The sequence below is a fragment of the Miniopterus natalensis genome, chromosome 12 (genome assembly GCF_054644295.1).
Source record: "Miniopterus natalensis isolate mMinNat1 chromosome 12, mMinNat1.hap1, whole genome shotgun sequence".
Lineage (NCBI taxonomy): Eukaryota > Metazoa > Chordata > Mammalia > Chiroptera > Miniopteridae > Miniopterus > Miniopterus natalensis.
This window is the reverse complement of record NC_142092.1, coordinates 34,148,542-34,172,308: the sequence shown is the minus strand read 5'-3', so window position 1 is coordinate 34,172,308 and position 23,767 is coordinate 34,148,542. Positions and strand designations below refer to the sequence as shown.

The 23,767-nt window shown below is 44.5% G+C and overlaps 1 protein-coding gene across 1 annotated transcript; it reads right to left on the bottom strand.

Moving 5' to 3' along the window:
- Positions 1-302: 302 nt before the first annotated feature.
- Positions 303-16,969, bottom strand: FXN (frataxin). The gene is made up of 5 exons (XM_087822694.1): positions 16,802-16,969; positions 15,497-15,594; positions 11,049-11,169; positions 5,188-5,285; positions 303-2,053 (listed from the first exon to the last, which is right to left on the bottom strand). The coding sequence occupies exons 1-5, from the start codon at positions 16,967-16,969 to the stop codon at positions 1,903-1,905; spliced, it is 636 nt and encodes a 211-aa protein (XP_087678820.1). The 3' UTR covers positions 303-1,902.
- Between the last annotated feature and the right edge of the window lie 6,798 nt (positions 16,970-23,767).

Genomic DNA, 23,767 nt, shown 5'->3' with positions numbered 1-23,767 from the left:
AAGCACCAAGAGCACAGGTTCCCTAACTTCCCTTTTCATGTTATGGCACCTGATTAAATACCCCTTAAATTTTATGTTGTGTCCCTAATTTACTTCCATTTTCATGTTACAGCAGCCTGGTTAAATACCTAAATTTTATGTTGTGTCCAGATAGAAGGTAGGTGAATGCACCATTTAACTGAGTTCCAAATGAGGACCAATGAAACTTGCATTAAAATCAGACTAAAACACACACATACAACATACACACACAAGATTTTATATTCTCACTGATTCTGAACTACCACACTTAAAATTTCCACCAGACTAAACAATAATTTTATTTTTGAAAAAAGAAATATTTTAAATACCCATGGAACATTTGCTTACATTGTTTTATTGTTAAGTTAATGAATCTTTCTTCGTAAGAAAATCATGGATATAACTTTGGATGAATTTTAATGTTCCTGAAGGTATTAAAATGAGGTCATATGGTGTTGCAGGCCAGCTTTGTCCATTCAGGCAGCTATAAAAGAATACTGTAGACTGGATGGTTTACATACAGCAGAAACTTATTTCTCACAGTTCTGGAGGGTGGGAAGTCTGAGATCAAGGCCCCAGCAGCCTCATTGTCTGGTGAGGGCCCACTTCTTGGTTCATAGACAGCTGTGTCCTCACATGGTAGGAGGGGTGAGGGAGCTCTCTGGGGTTTCTGTGATAAGGGGACTAATTCCCCCTGCTGGGGGCTGACCCTTTAAGACCTAATCACCTCCCAAAGGCCCCACCTTCTAATACCATCCCTTTGGGGTTAGGATTCAACATATGAGTTTTGGGGAACATAAACATTCAGTCTATAGCATAGGTTTAGCACAGTAAGGGTACAATAAAAGATGGTTATTATTTGAACATGAATTCAATGGACATTCAAGTAATTCTAATAACCATATATTTTACTCTATAGCTTAAAAAAATTGTTCCTGTCATCCCTCGTCTACCAGAGGTAATTAAAGCTGGCCTGTTAAGTTGCCCGACAGGAATGCTGAGTGTCTGAATTGGGAATCCACTATACTCTATCCAGTTCAACTGTCTCATTTAACACATGGGAAAAGAGAGGTCCAGTGAGTGTGTTAAACTTGCCCAGAGATGGACAACACTTTGGACTGAGCCAAGTGCAAACCAGGGTTATTTGCATTGACACAAACGTCTCTTCTATTCGTGTGGCCCTTCAAAATTTGCAAGAAGCCTCCTCAGCTCCCTTTCCTCATTTATTACACAACATCCACGAGCACATATTTAAATGTGTGTGTACATACACATATATGTACGTATGGGAGAAACAGCACCGTATCTCCGAGTCACCCCTTGCAGGCTAATACACCCTGGCAGACACAAAGCACAGAGAGAATGGTCTTCCTTTGAGAATTCCCCAGTTGCCTTTGAGATTTCAATAGCAACAGGCTTAGAGGTGTTTATGTTTTCAAGAGGCGTGGGAACATTTCTAGGCTACTCTCCAGTGAGTCTCACTTTGAGACAGAATGGTGAGATAGGCCAGCCACTCTTCATGCAGTTTTCACTAAGTCCTTCAAAGGATGAATGGAGAAACCCATTCGTTTCTCCTCTCAGGATTTTCCTCATTATTTTTCCTTGTTGCAAGGTTATATATGAAGGTATGGGCATGTAGGTATTAAAAAGATACGGGGTATCACGTGAGGGAGGAAATCAGACAATAAATCCAAAAACTAAGGAAATTAAACATTCAAAGTCAGAGGTAGGGTGGGAGGTGACATATTCTTTTCCCAGAGCTGTTACCCAGAATACAACTGTCCTCAAAAGCAGGAATGGAACAAACTAGACATTCAGCAGCAGAAGGAAGCTGGGGTCGTGGCTTTCGAGCATCTAATGTTTTTAGAACTGGGCTGGGCATCAGGTGTCTTTTCCAGAATAGGCCAGAGAAGATAAGTCCAGTTTGGTTTTTAAGGCTTTGGTCATCTCTGTGGCCAGCAGCTCATGGAGGGACATGCCGTCGTGGGAGTACACCCAGTTTTTCCCGGTCCAGTCGTAGCGCTTGGGTCCACTGCAAGACAACGCACACACACAGTTCATCCCGGGGACAGCCCTTTAGAAGAAACACTGATTCCACAGAGGCTGCCACCAAAAAATCGACTGGAGTGGAACTCTAGAAAGTAATACTTAATGAGGCATACATCTGACTTCTTGTCTTATGGTCTTTCTATTTAAGAATAGTTACACAATTAATCTTCTGGGATAAGTCAGAGAATAATTCTCAAGACCTGAAAACATCTGAACTCTATTGATAAGTCTCCATGTGTTACACTCTGATCTGTTACTTTTCCTGACTCATATATGATACCTGCTGTATCAGAGCAGTGTTTTTAAACTACGTCATTCATATACCGTTGACATGTTTTGTCCCTTGTATACATTATTATCATTTTTGTACATTCATAATGTTGTGTAACCACTACCTCTAATTCCAAAATAAATATTTCATCACCACAAAAGGAAACCCTGTACCCATGGAGCAGTAACTCCCAATTCCCTCCCCTTCCTAGGCCCTGGCAACCACCTATTTTATTATTTTTTTAAATGTTTTTTCTTAATTCAACCTTAAATCCACGAAACAGTTGACAGGCCAGTTTGGCCACCTCAAGCTCAGCTAGGGAACAAGAGTGGTCTGTGCACTTCACGCTGGGAATGCTGTAGACACAGGTGGAGTGTGTTTTGCCACGTCTTGTTATTCCAGATGTACACAACATGTGCCCACTAATTCCACCGCCTCTCAGCCTGGTGGGGGGCGGACATGCAGTAGATAAGGAGGGTACAGGATGACGCCTTAAAGGAAGGAGCAGAGGATGCTGGGCGCCCAAGAGAAGGGGCACCTGTGTGCTCACAGGGAGATTTTCCGAAGTCCAAGATTGGGAGGAGCCTGCCAGGGTGGAGGAAAGCTTAGAAGGGAAGTATCTTTTGGGATCTAAAAAATCAAGGATTTCTGTATTATCAACCAAATGCTGGGGTCTGAACATTCTCCTAATACTGGAGACAAACGGGACAAACCAAAAGGACTGAGGCCTTTGCTTCATCTGCACAAACAGCAGAACACAAACCATCTGGGTCACGTAGAAAGGACCAAGGACCCAGATCAAATCCAGAAGACATTCCCTTGTCCCAGGGCTCCGACCTGCCACCAGCGTGCCAGGCAGAGCGAGAGAAACCTCCAGGCCCCTCCACTGCTCCCGGGGCTCTGAGTACAGGCACTGCCGTCCAGGGTCCATCAGACCCCTCCTTCATGCCATCCTACGGCCTCCTCAGTGGGGGCAAGGGGCTGGGAAAGGCCGCTGTTTCCACAGGACCTGAAAAGCTGTCAACTTGACAAAACCCCAAAATCTCATGAATGCAGCCCCATGAAAGATGATTCTGAACCAATGTGAAAAATGTAGTGTTTTATATATATATATAGATATATATATATATATCTATATATATATATATATATTTTTTTTTTTTGAGGACATAGTATCTGTGATAAAAAAATGGCTGCTTGGCAGATTTGCTCTCCAGATTCCCATTATAAATTGCAGATTACAAATATATACACAACTTGAAATTTCCAGGAATTTATTATTACCCAGAAGTACATGCTTCTAAACATGCCTGGGATAGGATATCGCTGGTACGTGTGTCCAAATACGATATGGACTTTTTCAGTCTCTAGACACAACAAAGAATTCTTTTAGTGGGGCCATCACAGTTGCTTCCGGTGCCCTGCCCGGTATTTCCACAGCCACAGATCCCCAGAGCGGGAGGCTGGGCTCGAGCTCCTCCACCTAGTTCCTCGTCCCGGTTCCTCCGAAGGTGAGAGGCAGGGATGCGCGGCCCTCACGCGCGGCTGTGGGAATGGGCTAACTGGCCGCACCGGGCAAACCCTGAACTTCAAGTAAACCGAGCCTAAAAAGCAAGCAACTTGTGATTAAGGGCCTTGCTAGGAATGACAGTGATTTCTGGAGTTGTTTTTGTTGAATTATAACATAGATGAAGTTGGGCTGAAGGAGGCATAATGCTTTATTAAACTGACAAATCGAATATTACCTGCCTAAAAATGAGATCAAGGTTGGGGCAGGTGAAGAGTTAAATTTTCTTTTTCAATCCTCACTTGAGGGTATGTTTTCATTGACTTTTAGAGAGAAGGGAAGGGAGAGAGAGAGAAACACTGACTGGTTGCTTCCTGTGTGCACCCTGACCAGGGGTGGAACCCGAAACCTAGGGATGTGCCCTGACTGGGATCGAATCTGCAACCTTTTGGTGCACAGGACGACACTCCAACTAACTGAACTACCTGGCCAGGGTGACTTAAATTTTTTAAAAAATACAAACACCATTAGGCTTTCAAAGAATCTATGTCTAGTTATATTTGGTCCTTTCCCAATTCAGTCAATATGTTCTCTTTGGAAGTGCTAATGAATGCCTCACAAAGGCCGGTCTAAGAGCTTTCTGTGGGCGTCTCTCTTTTACTTTCTTATAATCACTTCAACAGCAGCCAGAAGGATGAGAGACCCTCTCTCCCCGCATGTTTTCAGGCCTTGAGAAGCAGCACAGGCCATCTCAACACAATCTTTTATTCCACTAGACTGAAAGCACATAATGGAAAAGGCAGCAGGGATTAAATGCCTGGAATAGCAGCTTAAAACGCCCTCCCACCTCCACAGAGCACAAGCCCAATTCTGCAAACGGAGTGCAACTAACCTTTAACTGAGATGCTCAAAACAAACTAGAGGTCAAATTTTAACTTGCTTTGGAGACAAAGTGCAGCTTGTCCAGATGCTGCAATATCAAAAGTGGCTAAATTTTTAAAAGGCAGGGCAACGATTTAATAGAGGAAAACTGTCTAGGCCGGTTCTGAAAAGTTATAAATTTTTCACTTCAGATCTTATTTATGATCCAGTATCTGCTTATAGGAGCCAAATGATCAGCAGATAGAAGTTACATAACTGGAATCAACTTTCCTACTGAGAACGAGACATGCTGTCAAACAGCAGGAAGGGTTCGCTTACATAGATACTACCACACGAGGGGGACACTTCTTAAATCACTTACATAGATACTAACACACGAGGGGGGACACTTCTTAAATGGTCCATAATGTCATGTTTCAAACAAGCTTAACAATGACAGACTGACTTCTAAACATACCTGGATGGTGAAGACAGCCAGATTTGCTTGTTTGGGGTCTGCTTGTTGATCACGTAGGTTCCTAGATCTCCGCCCAGTTTAATTGTTAAAACACCACTCTAGGGGATCAGGTGGGAAAAAGCAAGAGGAAAATAAGATGAAGTTATCACTTCATCATAATTGCTTCCTATTTTGTTACATCTCAACACTTTGAACTCATACAAGCACACAATATACACCATAAAAAAGTGTCTTTAGTGTTTAGAAATAGGGTATCATGCAGAAAGAACTTTCCTCTCAGAATCAGACTATGATTAATCACAAACTCAAATCTCCTAGTGCCTTCCTTCACACCCTGTGAGTTCAGCAAGGTGAAAAACAATCATTCTTCCCCTCTCGAGATGAGGAAACGGAGGCACGCAGTGCTGAGGCTTGTCTGAGTATTGCAGCTGGCAAACAGGAAGATTCGCATCCTGATCGCTGCCTTGTTTGCTCAACCACTGGCCAGAACATACTAGAGGGCATTAAAAACCTCAGACACCAGCTCTCCTGGGGTACCACATTGGCCCAAACATGGGACAGGACAAGTTCATTGCCAAAAGAAGGAAAAAAGGCAAGAAAGAGGTACATAATCAAACCATCTGCTTTGCTCGTCTTAGTGGAGCAGTAGCCTCAGCTCTGCTGGGAGGAGGCAGACACTCCAGACGAGGGTTTTTATTTCCAGACCCTTCCCACGCATCTCATCAGCTTCTCAGACAATCCTCTCCAGCTTTATTTTCCTCTCCAGCAGCTGTGAATCCTTCAAAAGACCAGTTGGTCCAACTTTGCTCAATAAATGCTCATTTAAATTTGAAAACACTCTTTCAACAAAGGAGCCCTTTAGTCCCAAGGCCTGAGGTTTCCTTAGAATGCGCAGGATATTAAAGAAACAGCTACGCCAAACAGCTACACCGCTAAGTTTCCTTTACTGGAGCTGGTGAACTGGGGAGCCTCTCGCTGTTCCCCAGCCCTGCATAACCTGCAGAGATACACGGCACCCTTTCTCTGTGCCTTCCAGAGCCCCTGTCCAACCAAGGGGCCCTGAATGGTTCTTACATTTTATGTTTGGATCACAAACACGAAGAGCCACTGAAAAGATGGAGAAAGTACCAGTAATAATGTAACTGATAGGCACAGGATGGGGAGGACGCTGTTGGATTATTTTTTTAGTAACCTTTTTTTCTGATTAAAAAAGAGAAATTATAGAGACAATGGGAATACCGGTGATACGAATAATGTGAACCCGGCCCCTTGTGAGCAGATTTGTCTGTTCCCCTTCAGTGTCTAGCACATCCGTTCTTCATGCAAAATACTGGATGGATAGGAAATACATTTGTGGATGAATGAACGGAGCGGATGATAACCGGGTTCTGTGATAACCAGGCACTGTGATAATCAGGCACTGTGATAATCAGGTACTGTGATAACCTGTGCCCAAGTTAAGGGCAAGGCTATGCAAGGCAGAAAGTCTCAACACTCACTGCCCCCATCTCCTTCCTGTTCATTGTGTGTAATTAGATATTTTTTCCCTATGGAGCTTGAAGCTATTTCCAAAGGAAAGTGGCAAGAGCAGGAAGGAAATGAACTGCCTTACTGGTTCACCACGAGTTTTTACTGCTTTTGGAGCTGGCTGCAATAGACCAGATGAAGAGGGCCGTTTTGTTCATTATTGCTATTCCTTCGGTAGCAATCAGAGCCTATTTTGGGAGTGTGGGCAGATTTAAATGCGGGGGGTGGGTGGGGTGAGGGTTAGAGACAGCCAAAACATTTAGCAGCTGCCGAAGCACAGGCATTAATCAATCAGGACAGACCCCGGCCACAGCTGGTGAGGCTCATTAATTCCCGCCAGTCAGTATCAGCCCTACAGAGGTGGAAGCAAGAACAGCACTTCCTGTTGTCACCAACAACTTACAGAAACAGACACACACGGGGCAGAGTGAAGTGAGGGGAGGCTTCCCACACTCCTCAACTAGGCACCGACTTCCCCTTGAGGAATAAGAATAATGAATATGAAGGTGTCCATAACCTGAGACCCAGGGGTGGTCGTCAGGGATCTGCAAACAGCCCCCACCCTGAAGCTAAAACTGCGCAGATGGGTGTGTGGAGCTTTTCTCAGGAGAGGATCTAGAGCAGTCAGACTCTTACGGGGTGTCCTGATCCCAAAAGGTTAAGAAACCTGTGCTCGCCCTAGCCGGTCTGGCTCAGTGGCTAGAGTGTCCGCCTGTGGATTGAAGGGTCCTGGGTTCGATTTTGGCCAAGAGCATGTACCTCAGTTGCAAGTTCAATCCCCGGCCCCAGTCAGGGTGCGTGTGGGAGGCAACCAGTCAATGTGTGTCTCTCACATCGATGCTTCTCTCCCTTCTCTCTCTCTCTCCCTTCCACTCTCTCTGAAAAGCAATGGAAAAAATATCCTCAGGTGAGGATTAAAAAAAAAAAAAAAAAATATATATATATATATATATATATATATATATATATATATATATATATATATATATATATATAAACCTGTGTTCTATACCAGTCATATGCCAGCAACTTAGTGCATGATGAACATGGCAACAAGCAAGTTCTCATTTTGAAAAAATAACAACAAATGCATCCTTGGGTGTATCTGGATTACTGTTTTCATTTGCCAACTTGGCCAGTAGCAAGAGGCAAAATACCTATAAATGCTGAGTACCATCAATGAAAGTGTGTTTTAGAGAAGTATGTGGGCCCCATTTCATCAACACAGTGAATCAACATTTATTACTTGGCAATGTTCCTCCACTGGGGTACCAAGAACGGACAGTGTTCCTACTGCCAAGGAACTCAGTCTTGTCATGGGAGTGATGTGTAAAGACAATTAGAACACAGGGTGATCCCGTGCTCCACAAAGTGATCCTCAGAGTGCTGGGCAAGGAAGAACCTGTGGTGTCTGCCTGGAGTATCTAGGAGGGCTTCACAGAGGAGGTAACATCCAACTGGACCCTGGAGGGGTTCAGAATAGGCCTCCCCAAAATGTGCCACTTTGGCATGTGAATTATCTTGGGCTGAAGGCAATGAAGACCCTGCGTCCCTAAGAAAAACTTTTATGTCTCCCTTGAAGAACTTAAATTTGGGGCCTTGCCTATAATAAAAGTTATTGCCAGAAATAACTTTTTATGACATAGTTATATGACAGGGAAAACTTTTAATTACTAAACATTTGCTCTTTTTATTGTGTAGTAATAACCTTCCTCCCTTCTGAAGCCCCAAGGTGCCTTATCTCATCTTTAATTCAGAATACCATATATTCCTCATTTTAACTTTCTGTCCCTGACCTCTCATGTATTTGGGGTCTATAACTCTCTCATAAATGTGGGGTCCCCATGTGTATGTAATTAAATCTGGTTATTTTCTCTTGTTAATCTGTTTTATGTAGATTTATTAGATCAGCTGAAAGAACCTAGGAGGGCAGAGTAAAATTTCTCCCTCCTCCAGAACCCTAAGGGCAGGGAGACTGTATTCCAAGAAAGCTCAAGTAATAGTGTGAGAGGTGTTCCATTGTCTATTCTAAACCTGACAAACTCAGGGGAGGCCTGCATGGCGGCCTTCCGAACTCAGAGACCTCAAGTAACCACAAAGGATGGTCTGAAATGAAAACTTACTAACTAAAAGCAGTTTATGTCAGGTAATCAGGTCCTAGGCTAGAATCTTCCCTGACAAAAGTCAATCTTTACCTTAACTGAGCCTGTCTATTGTCTTTTTGCATCTACAATAGCATATCATTAGAATGTCAAAGTAATTTCCTTTTTTCAGACCTCTCAAAGCACAGGTGCCACACCAGAGTGGAGACCACAAATCTCTTCAATGTTTTTGAGTTAACTGTTAACTATCCTGTATACACCTATGTCAAAGAAGTAAGTGTCTATCATTTTACTTTCTATTCAATCCCAGAAGTTTCCCTGCTTTGCTTTCTCCTGCTTCCCTAATCTATCCCCAATGGATTTCATGTAGCCCACTGACATCCTCTCTTTTGATTGTAATGCATAAAGCAGAGTGCAGAACTGCCATTTTTCCACAGCATTTTCTCAATTCATTGAGATTTTGCTTCCCAGCAATTGTGACCAGTTTGACTCAAATAAACTTTCAAAAATTCTCTACAGGTTTGAATGTTTCTTACGTTGACATATCTTATATGTGAAATATGTAAGCGAGAGCCTGAAAGACTCTAATCAGGAAATCACACCCCAGGGTAGTTAGCATTTCAAAGTATTTATTCAGAAGTCCAAGCTACAGAGGCAGCTACTATATGCCTTTAACAAATAATTTGCTAGAAATAATTTTTTGCTGGTGAGTAGAATGACGCTCAGGGTATATGCATTGGCTAGAAAAAAGCAGGTGGCTCCTCCCTTGCAGGAATGGGTTACAGGATCTGGAAAGCCCAGCAACTGAGTCACTCTTCAAAGAGACACTGGAGGGAGGATTCAGTAGGTCCTGTGACCCACCACTGAGCAGAAGCTTTTGTTGCTGGACTCAATGAGGTCAACAGAATCTAGCTGCTAGAATACTGGCACATTCGCTTGGAATGAAACATTTATGCAAAGTACTTGGGTCAAGGTGGGGCTTCGCCAATCCTGTAAGAACAGGCGGTGTAACTGTTTTTGTGACATGCTAATAAATGTCTGCATGTGTGGCAGAGTTTAGCCTGAGAATGATTTTCCTTTAGCTAGAGCCCTTGGTAGCTAGAGGAAAGGGGACCTATAACTTCCCTAGCTCTAATCATCCCACAGATGGTACAGTTGGCCAGGTCAGTTTGCAGTGGTTCCCAGGCAGCTCTGCCCTCTGAGGCTGTCTGCATAAGCACCCTGCCAGGACCCTGCTGCTGATAGTGATCATTAAAACCACCCGGAAGGCATTCATTCCTTTCTTGCCCATTGCCTCTAATTTTACCAAGTCCCTTGCTGTCCTTACATCCAGATTTTGCCACCTGCTCCATCTGAGGGAGTCCCTTCCCTACCCAGTGATCCAACAGCCATATCCAACAGTATTTCTATCACTTCAGACTGACAGCTGGTTGTCCTAAATAATTCCATGGTTTAATCCAAAATGCACACTTCATGACATTTCCACGTATTAATTAATTGCTCTCAAGAGGATTAATCTCTGCAGGGGATTTTCTCCCAATGGCAAAAAAGAACTGCTTCCTAAGGCCTAAGCAATACAGTAATTCTAAATCCAAGAGTGGACTGTTGCTAAAGTCTGCCACCTGGTGGCTATTTGATTCGGACCAGCATGCCCTGGCTTCCAGGATCTGGGGCTCAAGTTTCATCCAGCCCAAGCTGTGTATTAGAATCAACTGGGGAGGGGATTTAAAAAAACTTAAAACCCCAATGCATTGTCTGGGCCATACTCCCAGATCCATTAAATAAAAACTCCTAGGGGTGGGACCCAGGGACGCACATTAGAATCTCAGGTGAGCTTTTAAAAAATATGCTCCTATGAGGGGCCCATGTCAGTATAATATGAATATTTTTCGGGCAATATCTTACCCTGCTTAAAACTAGTGGTGTAGTTGAGTGTTCCACATGCCTGCCTGGTGAGACAAACACATGCTGGGTCCCTTTTTATCTTCATGGATATTGAGTGAATCTTGAGAATCTGTGTTTTTAAGCAAAAATGAGGCTCAAAGAGGCTGAGTGACTTGCACAAGGTCACATGCCTGGTGGAGCAGGGTTGGAATGTGAGCCCTAGTGTTTTGGTCTCACCCTTAACCAAATGCTGTTGGATGCTTACCTCTGCTGGAAGGATATTCTTTACTTCAGTGAGCTAAAATTCTTAGGGGGGAAACAAAAAAATGAAAATAAGTGAAGAGGTACCCCAAAGGAGACGTCATAGTCTTCCAATGTGTAAGGTTTGTCTGCAAGGTCTTCAAAAAACTCTGCCAAGGAGTCCAGGGTCTCCTCAGCCAGTCTTTCATAGGTGGTCTCATCCAGAGAGCTGCAGGGAAACAAAAACCACCAAAAACATACGATTACCAAACTGCTTCATTTTATTAACATCAAATCACATTTATTTTAATTTATATTTATGAAATTGATGGAAAATAGTGAACATGTACAGAGTAAAAATTTAAACAGCATGAAGGGCTAAAAGTAGCTTTCTTCCCTAACAGGCAGCCCCCAACCCCAGTCAATTATGAGGACAGTCTCTTCCGTATCCTTCCAAACATTTTATATTCTTTTCAATATGCAAATGAAGCACATTACGGTTTTCATTAATACATCTTGGAAACTGTTCCATATTAGCATATTTTCATAATATTTTATTTATTCAACCTATCCCCTTCAGCTGGATGTTGAGCTTTCCAATGCTTTTATTATTAAAATTTATGTCCAGCCCAGCTGGGCGTGGCTCAGCGGTTGAGCATCAACCTAGGACCCAGGAGATCGGGGTTCAATTCCCGGTCAGGGCACATGCCCGGGTTGCAGGCTGCAGCCGACCAATGACTGTCTCATCATTGATGTTTCTATCTCTCTCTCTCCCTCTCCTGTCCTCTCTCTGAAATCAATAAAAGATATATTTAAAAAAAAAAAAAAAAAATTATGTCCAGCAAACCATAAAGTAGGATAAAATTTGCATTACATACGTCTGAAAAAGGACTCATTTCTAGAATATATAAAGAAGTCTTACAAATCAATAAGGAAAAGAAAACACAATAGAAAAATGGGTAAAATACTTGAACAGATTTCCTTAAATAAAAAGATATCCAAATGGCCAGTGAACATATGAAAAAGTGTAAAACTTTGTTAATCTTCAGGAAAATACAAATTAAAAAGTCACTAGGAGGTACCTCCAGAGTGGTTAAAATGAAAGAGACAGATAGTGTCAAGAGTTGGCCAGAAAGTGAAACAACCACAGCTTTCAGATACTGCTGCTGGGCCAGTAAATGGGTCAATCAGTTTGGAAAACTGTTGGGCAGTATCCACTAAAGTTGAATACATTCATATGCCATCCATTCCACTCTTGGGTACATACCCAAAAGAAATGCATACCTAGCAGAAACAGACTCACAGATATAAGAACAAAGTGATGGTTGCCAGAGAGGCCAGGGTGGGGTATGGGCAGAATAAGTGAAGGGAATTAAGAGGTACAAACTTTCAGTTATAAAATAAATAAGTTATGGAAATGTAATGTACAGCCCAGGGCATATAATTAATAATGTCATTATAATTTTGTAGGGTGACAGATGGTTACTAGATTTATTGAGATGATCATTTCGTAAAGTTTATAAATGTCAGATCACTATGTTGTACACCTGAGATTAATATAATATTGTATGTCAACTATACTTTAATAATATACTGCAGTATATTCATACAATGGAATACTATATAGCAAAACCAGAAATGCCTATAAATATAACAGTATGGAAAATTCTCACAAACAATGGTGACTGAAAGAAGCCACACACACACACATTTAATGATACAGTTTATATAAAGTAAAAAACCAGGCAAAATTAATCCAGTCTCTTGGAAATCACAATGATAGTTACTCTGGGGCATGGAGGGGTTAATAACTAGAAGTGAGCAGGAGGCTTGCTTTGGGGGCTAGTAATATTCTATTTCTTGAGCTATTTTTGAGTTACATGCTATGTTCAATTTTTGAAAATTTATCAACACTTGTGACTTGGAGACATTCCTGTTTTTCAATTTTAAGAAACTGCTATAAATCCATAGAGGCAGAAAGTAGATTAGTGATTGCCAGGGGTTTGAGGAAGGAAGGAATGGGGAATGATTATTCATGGGCACGTTGTTTCTTGGTGGAACGATAGAAGTATTCTGGAGTTATTGGGGAAAGATGCACAACCTTGTGAATATTCTCAAAACCACAAATGGTACATTGTTTTAAATGGTAAATTTTATGGTATGTGAATTATAACAATAAAAATACTGCTCGAATAAACATTCTTGTATGAGCTTTTGTGCCCCTATGAGGATATATGTGCAGGTTACAGGATGTATCCCAGACAACCCCATCATCCGAGAGTTTCCAGGAGGCCTAAGGTAAGACACCAATGGCTGCTAGCTAATTCATGCAAGACATAAAGATCTGCCATATGACCACCCACCATTCAGCCCATCACCCGCCTCAAGGGTAAGATGTGGGGAAGATTACAGGACTGATTACAAGATGGTGAGGAGCTGTTCTTTAAAGACAGTGGTGGCCTCGTTGGGTGTGTTGGAGAGAACCTGCAGAAGAGGCTGACATGTGTCCTGAGGAATGTGGGAACATAAAGATACACCTGACTCAGGTATAAAATCCAAAGTCAAGAGCTTGGCAGGTGCTACCTGACAGCAGCCAGTTGGACCATAGCAGAAGTGGGCTGTCCTCCTACTCATGGCAGGACAAAGGACAAAGATGTGCTTCCCAGAGGCCAGAAGTAGACCCTGAAGAAGGGAACTGGACTTGGGGCATCCTACGAGGGCCCCACCGAACCTCAGAGGACCACCTGCAGGGGTCAGGGGACAGCAGAAAGAGTCTGTGCGGGGAGGAGCCGGAAATGGTGCCACCAAAGCAAAAACCTAATATAGGCAGCACGCAGCACTGGCTCAGAGGCTGTGTGAAGGGGCCAACTGACACAGCAGGCTGGGTACTCGCGAGGCCCTGTCAACCTGCTGCCTGTGATAACCTGGAAGGCCCATAGCGTGCTTACCAAGCCTGTGGGGACGGTTAGAGTGTTTCTGTGTATGATGGCTCCTTGCTGTTAGTTGGTGCGACATGAAAAAGGTGAGCCGGGAGAGAACTGGCACATCTGCAGGCCGATGGAATGAAACGAAGCATTTGGGGATTAAAGGCTGCATATAGACCGGAAAAGCCAAAAGAGAATATAAGGCTCTGAATAACAAAGGCCTCTCATTAAGCCACAAAAGAGGATCCAATCCTGATGCAAAAACAGATTGAGAGAGCTGAGCATGGGGTGAAGATGCAGAAAATAAGGCAGCCCAGGCTTCCATCTATGGAAGAAATCTGTATGTGGCTACTGGCCACAGGACTGACTGGGAGTAAAGAGCTCAGAAGCCACCTAGGTTTTTGAGAAAATCCTGTTATCAGAGAAAAGTGAGCCTAGCCTACAAGAGCCTACTGAGGCCTTAAAGGCATGAGAGTCTTTGAAAGCTCAAACTGCTATCAGCAGGAAGTAGGCAGCAAACGCTGCCAGGCCCCAAGGAGGACACCCTCCCCACTGCCTGCCTCCCCTTGGGCCACGGTGGGTAACAGACAAAGAGGCTCCCAGGGGGCAGAACTGGGGTTTCATGGAGGAAATCTCCCCCTCTGCCAGCTGTCCCAGTGCTGCCCAGGGGGACTCCATCACTACCACAGGCCAGGACACATCTCTTTTCTGAGTGGGAGTTGTGATAGTAGTTCTCTTGCCCCACTCCGTGTGTGTGTGTGAGTCAGAGGAGTCATTTCTAGGCCTGAGAGACAGTGAATGAGTGACCATGTGGGCTGTGGCTGCAGCCTTGGGGATGGAGGCAGCGTGTGTGGTGGGTAGAAGGAGGGTCCATGCAGGTATCAGTAGCAGAGGATAGACTGGAGCAGTGCCTAGCAGCTTTCCACCAGAGCCCATCACCTCCTTCTTCCAGGGCACCCACTAGACCACATTTCTCAGCCTTCTCTGCAGGTAGCTGGAGCCATGTGACCAACTCCTTCCCACTAAAATGTGAGTGAGGGGCAAGTGCTACTTCCAGGCCTTCCATGCTCTTGTCCCTTTCTGTGGAACAGAACCTGGACAGGGTGACCTAACCTTGACCACGCAGAGCACAGTGAAGTACTGACAGGTGACAGGAAGGCGGAAGGAGCCTGGCTCCCTGAATCATTTCACAGAGGCGTGGCCTGGACTGTCCAGAGAGAGGGACACTAACCCCTCCTGGTCTGAGCCATTACAGTTTGGGCCTATTTGCTACAGAAGGTTGCCCTACCCTAACTATTAAGACATCAAAGAGATTAATAATAAAACTCTGCAAACAACCTAAATGTCCAACAACGGGATGGGTTCAATGAATTATGGTACATTCATAAGATTTAATATGATTTCATTAAAAATAATGTGGTAGGTAGTGATGTAGAGAGGTGTTTGAGTGATGCTGCTAAGGGAGAACACAGGTTCAATATGGGATGATGGTCTTTTTTATTTTAAAGGTAAGAGAAAAGGAAACAAAAGATAATAGAAGTGTGTGTACATGTATAGATGTCCGGGGGGGGGGGGGGGGTGGTAGTGAAAGTGAGAGAGAGAGAGATCTGATATGGAAGGTGTTTATCTTACCCTGGGTTGCCCAAAGTTCCTGTTGTCCTCAAGTTCATCAAACAGACATTCTGCTTTTTGACATTCAGCATCTGGTTGAGGCCGTGAAGGCTCAAACCCTACAAGCCAAAAGTTAAGGAGAACATTACCTTTTCTCAGTATATTACGGTCCATTAATGAAAGTTTAGATATCACCACTTCTACATTCAAGAGTAACCATGTTAGAGTTTTCCAGGAGTATTTCTTAGGAATTTTTTTCACCTTCTTTTAATGAATTACACTGAGTTCTCCCAGCCTCTCTGTGCCCGCGCTGTCCAGGATGGTAGCCACCAGCCACATTTAAATGTAGTTGTATTGCAGTAAAGTAAAATCTAAAAAGTCAGTCCCTTAGTCGCATCGGCCACATTTCGGGAGCCCTGTGGTCTCGTGTGGTTTGTGGGACAGACAGAGAACAAGCCCATCATCACAGGAGTTCCACCGGCAGCAACGCTCCGTCCGGCTGCCCGCACAGGTGACCCGCAGGCTGCCCGCACAGGTGACCCGCAAGCATCAGTGACGCTCGGGGCATTTGACTAAAACGAGCAACACCCGACAGCGAGAGGCAGAAGTCGGCTGCGGCCCAGAAGAGAGGTTCTGGCTGCAGACAGCTGTCTTCACAGATCTGATTAATTAATAAGATCTGCAGGGGACAACGTGACCCGTTGATTTCTTTCAATACATCAACTGCGTGGATTCCGTCCGGCCCTACTGACCAGCTGGAGAGATGGAGAAAATAACGGGGTGGGGCGGCAGCGAGCAGCGAGCTAAGAGGGGCCCCGCGGAGGCAGCACCCAGCGCGCGGGGCGCGGACCTGTGCCCGGAGAAAGGCGGAGACGGCGCGGGAGGGGCGCGGGAGGTGGGGGCCCTCCGCTGGACTGCCTCCTGGGAAGGCACCAAGGGGCTTTAAGGGGTTGGTTGCCACCAAGTGAAGGGGTTGGCGGCTGTGAGTCGGGCCCGTGAGCCAACCTGCTCTTGGGGGGAAAGAAGGCGGAGGGCGCGGGGCTGCGAGGTGAGCAGAGGCCCTGGGGTGCAGGGCGCAGGCGGCATGTTTAAAGGGTTGCTCTGAAGGAGAAGTCGGAGCAGCCGTGACGACCACGGTTGCAGCCGCGGCAGCCTGGAGACTGTCCCCGTCCGCGGGGCTTTGTTCTCAGCCCGCGCGGTCGGACCCGCTCAGCCCCCGCCCAGCGCCCCCGGTGGGAGCGGGGTGCGCGCGTGCGCAGAGCGTCGGCGGCGTGCGCGGTCTCTCTGCGCCGGCGCGCGGCCCGGCGGCGGCCCGCGGGTACTCACCGCAAGGCTGGGCCCGCAGGCCGCGGCCGTCCCGGCGCGCAGGTGTCGCCGGCCGCTGAGTGGGACGTTCTTCGCCCGCCGCGGGGCCGCAACTTGGGTCTGAGGCGAGCCCGGGAGCGCCGAGCGGGACAGGAGGCCTGCGGCCGAGCGGCGTCCGACCGCCCACATGATCCCCGCCATCTGCCGCCGCTCCGCCCTCCCGCCGTCCCGCCCGGGACGCCGCGGCGACACCTAGTGGCCGCGGGCTGCAGGAGCGGCGGCTCGGCGCTGCGCTCGAGGGCTTTTCTGTAGGCGGTGTGAAAGGTCAGAGGTTAGGCCTCAGGGAGAGCTTCCCAGCTTGGCACTTTTCGTGTATTTAACAAAAATGGAGAGGCCCTCTTGGACAACATAATGAGTGACGAACCGAGGTTCCTGGCCGCAGGGACCTTAGCCTAGTGTCCCACGGCTGCAGACATTCTAGGCAGGAGGGATTGGGAGCTGCAGTCTTGCTGGGAGCTGGGCAGGGTGGCAGCCAGTATAGGTTACAGCAGTGAGGAGTGTGCGCACAGGACATGGGCTGCTGGGTTCAAGTCCTGCACTGCACACTTGCTAGCTGTGTGACCCGTGTGCACGTTAATTAACCTCTGTGCTTCATCTGTAAAAGGGGATTTATAAAAGTTTCTACTGCATAGGGTTGTAAGGATAAAAGGAATTAATCCATGCAACGTTTTGTTGGACAGGCCCTGGGCCACAATAAGTGTGCAGTATTAAGTTGTTAATACATTTTAAAAGAAATTTTTACTTAAGTTGTATATTGCAAAGGAATACAAACTCCAGGTCATAAAAAGGATATAGTTTTGGGGGGGTGGGATTCTCCTTTTTTGGGGGATTCTTACTCTGGGGACCAGTCATTGTATTTTGAGGAAATGCCAGCTACCCATGCAGAGAGACAACACAAGAGCTGAAGCCTCCAGCCAGTGGCCAGCATCTACCACTAGATGTGAGTGAACTGGTCTTCAGGTGAGTCCAGTCCTAGCCTTAGAGTTTTACAGCTGAGGCCACAGACACCATGGAACACAGACTGGCCCTGCCGTGGCGTGTCTAGATCCCAGACCCCCCGAATCTGTGAGCATAAAAGATGTTGGCTTGAGTTTAAGCCAGTACTGTATGTGTTTGGGGAACCGGTTACACAGTCATAACAGTAGCAACACGAAGCTGTCTCTTCCCATCCTCTAATAACTCTGAAGTCAGGTATGACCTCCTCCAGTCTTTTCTGAAACCAACCTCTCTACCCCACAAATGTGTCTTAGGCACCCTCTGTGTTTCCACAGCCTGCAAGGTAATTTAAGTTTTTTTATTTAGCTAGTATTTCTGACACATAATGGATACTCTGTTGATGAGTAAATGAGAGAAAGAAAAAGTGAACGATGTTCTTTGTTAGTCTCCTACCTCTTCACTAGTAGTGACTTTTTTGTCTTGTGGCTCACTACCTACAAATAGTGTGGACTGCTACTGGCCAGTGATGGTTTACAGAGCAACGTTTGCCTTGAGATATTTTTTTGCATTTTACTTGGAGTCTCAAAGCTTTCAACGAATGGATTTTAAAAATCTTACCCCAAAATATGAAATTTCTTCAGCCTATGGCATCTCAGCAAGTAATATCTTCAGACACCTGCAACCCGGGCAGGTTCCCAACCAGGAACTGACCAGCAGTCAAACCGGCAACCTTTTGGTGCAGGGGTAATGCTCAATCGACTGAGCCACTGCAGCTGGGCCTGGAGAATCCCTTTTTATTTTTGTTGTTTATAATTTCCTACCTCCATCTCCCCCTCACCTCCCATTTCCTCTTTCTGGAAACACATTTAATCAGAGAGTGGACCTTGTCTTTCCTATTTTAAAAATCTTTTTTATTTTTTTGTTCTTTCTGTGAGATTTCACTGACTTATATACCAATCCTTTTATTGAGTTCTTTAAAAATTTACCAGTCATTTTTTTAATTCCCCAAAGTTTTTTTCCTGTGATTTTTCTCCATTTCTTTTTCATAGCATTTTATTTTTGTTTTGTACTGTTTCTAAAGATTCTACAGTTTTTTAAAAAAATTATCTTCGGTTCCCAGAATTGTCTTTTCCCAAGAATATATGTATTATTTATATGTGTAATTATCTCATATCTCATATATAATTATCTCTTTCCCCAAGAATACATATAATGATCTCATATATAATATACTTAGCTCATATAGGTTATATGTAAATTATATAAAATGACCTCTTTCCCAAGAAAAGAATCTATTAAGTTTATATATTATAAAAATATATATTATTTTTCTTGGAGGAAGAGACGTGACCTCTGCTTACCCCTTCTCACTCGTACTGTACCCTTTCCTCATAGTTCCATGTATTCTTGCCACAATTTCTAGTTGTTCAACTAGCCAGATCCTTCTGTCCCTTAGGGCTTTCACTTGTTCTTTTTTCTAGAACACATTTCCTCCAGCTCATCACGGCGGGGTCTTCTCATCCTTCAGGCTTCAGTCTGCATGTTCCCTTCTTAAAGAGCCCTTCTCTGACTGCCGTACCTAAGGGAGACCTCTCCCTCTACTCCTGTTTCCTCTCCATTGATTTCCTTCACAGCATGTATTCTCACGGACAACTCTATTGTTTGTGTTTTACTTGCTAACCCCATGTCTCCCACACTAGAACATAAGCTCTGTGTCTGTCCTGTTCACCGTTGTATCCCCAGTGCTAGACATGGTGCTGGATAAATAGCAGATGCTCAGTAACTATTTGCCAAATGAGTGAATGGATGAATAACCCTGCTCTGTGACCTGCTAGATAAGCTTAATCTGTAGAATGGGGATAATAGTGGTACCTACCACATAGTGTTGTAACAATTAAGTAAAATAATGTATACTTTTTCTGGTAATAATACCTGGCATATAGTAAGACCTCTATAATTTTCTTCGCTTTCTCTGTCCCTGAGGTTTGGGCTCAACTCTGACCCGGTGTGGGCAAACTTGGGGTAATCACTGCAACTCTCGGGCTGTCGGAATTTATTCAGCCAAATGTTTATTGAGAGCCTGCGCATGGTTCTAATGCGGAAGGTGTGGTGATGAACAAAATAAACACAAAACTGTGCTCTCATGGAGCTTACATTCTAAGATCTCTTGTAGTCTAGATACTTTCTCTTAAATTCTCTGTCATGCAGGAACTGGAATTATCTGGCTGAGCTTTGATTAGATGAGGAAATGAGAATGGCCTACCCTGATAACTTGGTCTGGTTGTCAGCTTAATTTAATCTAGCTCCAGCAGGCTTCTAAAATTATACGGCAGATGCCCTCCAACTGTGCCTGTTTACTAGTGAGTTTACTTGATACGGCACAATGTCTGACGGTGTCACTGCAGTTCTTCCACCTGAGAGCATGTCAGAATTTGAGGAGTGAGATGACAGCTAGAGGAGCCTTCTCCCAAAGGGTCTTGGGAAGAGTTGGGGGGAAAGAGCAGCACAGGTGGTGGCAGCATCCAAGGAGCCCTGCCTGCTTTGGGCTAGCGTTTCTTCTGACTTCCCACCGTAAAGTGTTCCTCTTGCTGGAAAATAAAGCCAGAGTTGTTGTAGAAATGCATTCTTTTTGGGCCAAAGGAAAGTGTGCACTTGTGTGTGTGTGTGGTGGGGATGCGGGAGCAATTGCTAATATAATTCTCTCTGACCTGCACCTAATTTCAGATGAAGAAATGGAGGTTCAGAGAGTTTAAATGACGTGCCCGCGATCAAAATAGGACTAGAACCCAGGCCTCCTGATTTCTAGTCCAATGCTCTTACCCTACAGTCTTAAAAAAATAATTTCCCTTGTTTCAGTAGATCAGTGCCAGGGAAGAGCTCTGATTGGCTCTGTGATTATATGCCCACCCCTTGGAGAAATCACTGTTGCTAAGGGAAAACACGATTGGTCGGACCAGGGGAGCAGAGCATATTACCAGATGAAGGGAGATGGGAAAACTTGCTAGGATACCAAAAATGAGTGCTATCCCAGTTCACCATAGATGATAAAAACTTAAGTCTCCAAATTTTCACTCATTCTTGCCTGGCCCTGGGTTTCATCTGAGTGCTGTGACTCAGAGCCTAATATTTAACTTCCTGCCAGGAGGTGACTTCAGCTCTGGGGAAAAGCAAGCCCATTATATTTGCTTGAATTGATTGATACGAAAAATTGCTGGGGATTTTCTTCTCTGACATTTGCTAAGGACAAATTTTTCCGTAATGAGGGATGAGAAATTACAGTGTGTCCCAGGAGATTGATTACGGAACCAGAATATGAATCCCAGCTCTGGAATGCAATTTGATATATGATCTTGACCTTAATATAGATTAAGTTCATAAGATAGTAAAATTAATCAGTCAGTAATTCCAAAATATTTTTGACAACAAACATGAAATGTGCATTATTTAAATAATGTGCTAATTATTGACACTTGGTGGCCAGAAAAAAAGAGGTTTGGATTTGTTTGCTGAGAAAAATTCCCTGCAGGGTCCCTTGGGGCCATGTGCAATAGTGTTTCATCCTTGATCTGACAGATTAAGAAAGCTTCAGGCAAAGGACTCTCACTGTACAAGACTCTTAATGCAGACTGGTTGAGGGGAAAAGAGAAAAGAAGCATGTGATATGTCTGACATTGCACTTTAGAGAGTTATTTTTCTTGTAGAAACAGGTAGACTTTGTGGACTCAGACAGATGTATTTGCAAAGCATAATTTTAAAAAATGTTAAATACACAATACAAATATATGCTGAGCATGTGTCAAAAATGAATTAATTACAGAGATGCTATAGGCTGAATTGTGCTCCCCCCAAATTCATATGACAAAATCCTAACCTCCAGTAGTACTTCAGAAAGTGACTGTATTTGGAGACAGGACTTTTAAAGAGGTAATTGATGTTAAATGGGGTCATAAAGCTGGGACCCTTCTTACTAGGATAACTGGTATCCTTATAAGAAGAGGAAGAGACATCAGCGGTGCATGTGCACAGAGAAAAGACCACTTGAGGAGGCAGCAAGAGGGCAGCCAACTTCAAGGCAAGGAGACAGGTCTCAGAGGAAACCAGCCCTGCAGACACCTTGATCCTGGACTTCCAGCCTCCAGAACTGTAAGAAAACAAATTTCTGTGGTTTAAGCCATCCAATCTGTGGTATTTTATGTTATGACAGCCACAGGGAAATATAGGAGGGAATCAGAAAGAAGGCAGAGCTGGTTTCAGAGAGGATGGAAGAGACCGATCTATCTAGTCGGTGATAATGAGAATTCTGGAATAAGATTGCTAAGTTAGATATGCAACTGGTTAGTGCCCTTCAGGCCTGTATAACTATAACCTTCTTAGACAAGAATCATTTGCATTTTACCAGTTTTCTACAAATTGACATTCTTGAGGCCTAATTTGTAATAAGTCAAACGTAGTCCCATTGCCCTAGAACCGAGTTTCTTAACAGTGGCACTATTGACATTGTGGACTGGATAATTTTTTTAAAATTGAGGTATTATTTTTTTAACCCTCTGCCAAGGATATATTTTATATTGATTCTTAGAGAGCAAGAGAGAGAGAGAAACATTGATCTTTTACCTCCCATACTCCCTGAGACTGGCATGGAACACTCAATCGAGATATGTGCCCTGACTTGGAATTGAACATAACCTTCTGGTGTAAGAAACGATGCTCCAACCAACTGAGCCACCCAGCTGGGGCATGGACTGGACAATTTAATTCTTTGTTGTGAGGCTGTCACATGCATAAGATGTTCAGCAGCATCCCTGGCCTCTATCCACTAGATGGCAATAGTATCTGCTCCCCCATCCAGTTTTGGCAATTAGAAAGGTTTCCAGACATTGTCTAATGTACTTTGAGGGGAGGGGGGATTGTCCCTAGTTAAGAACCACTTTTTTAGTATAACTTTGAATTAAATATCCAAAGCCATATTTTTGCCTTACTCCTAAGTTTTATTTAAATGTCAGTGGTGTTCAGATCCCTGCTCTGCCCCTTGCTGTGTGTCCTCGGTCTAGTTTTTCACCTGAGTTTCAGTTTCTTCATCTGCAAATCCGAGCAAATACACTTTACCTCAGAGGTTTGCCTGAGGATTAAGTGAAACTATATGTGCAAATCACAGATATTAGCAAACTCCAGTGCTACCTTTTACTAAGAGGCATGTTCATGCACCTGTGCCCGGGGAGGGTGGATAGCACCGTGGGGTGACTTTGACAGGAGGACCATAGACACCCAGGTCTGTGCTTCAGGGGACTGCAGGCTGGTTCAGATCACTGAGAAGCCAGGTCCCTGCAGCTGATCTGACCTCCCCTCACTACTATGGGCAGGGCAGAGGAGTGGGTGGTCTTTACAAGAGTTAGGTGAAGAGAAGAGGCAGGGTTACCTTTCCTTTACCTTTGGCCATCACAGTGTGCCAGCTTTCTCTTCTCCCCATCACCAGAGGCAGTTGTCAACCCCTACATTGCTTCCTGTCAGGACCCAGGGCCCACCTTGCTTTCTCTCCTCTGCCTTAGGCAATCACAAGTGTCAGGGTGTAGGGTTGGGACTTCCATATCAAAGTGTAACTGGCATCTTCATTGCTATCCTTCTGCTGATTTTCAGAGGTGAGCTTGTTCATCCACAGAACTGAATTTATATGTGTGTTGTTAAAATACTTTATGCCTCGGTAGGGGTTGAGGGAAAAGGAACTTCCATGGTGTCAGGACCTCTTTCCTGAAGGAGACAATGGGATTACCTAGGAAAGCACTTAAAGACCAGTCTAGATCCCTTCCTGGGACTCCATTGTCCAATAGGGGGCGCCTGTGTGTGTGTGTGTGTGTACCCTGGGATTCTGAAAGGGGTTACAGTGGGGTTTTTTTTTAAAGCTAAATTTGTGGCACTTTGCTTTTTATTGGGGATAGGTTTTGTTCGGAGCTGGTTCAGCCCTCTTTCTGTGGGGACAATTGCTCCCCATTCCTG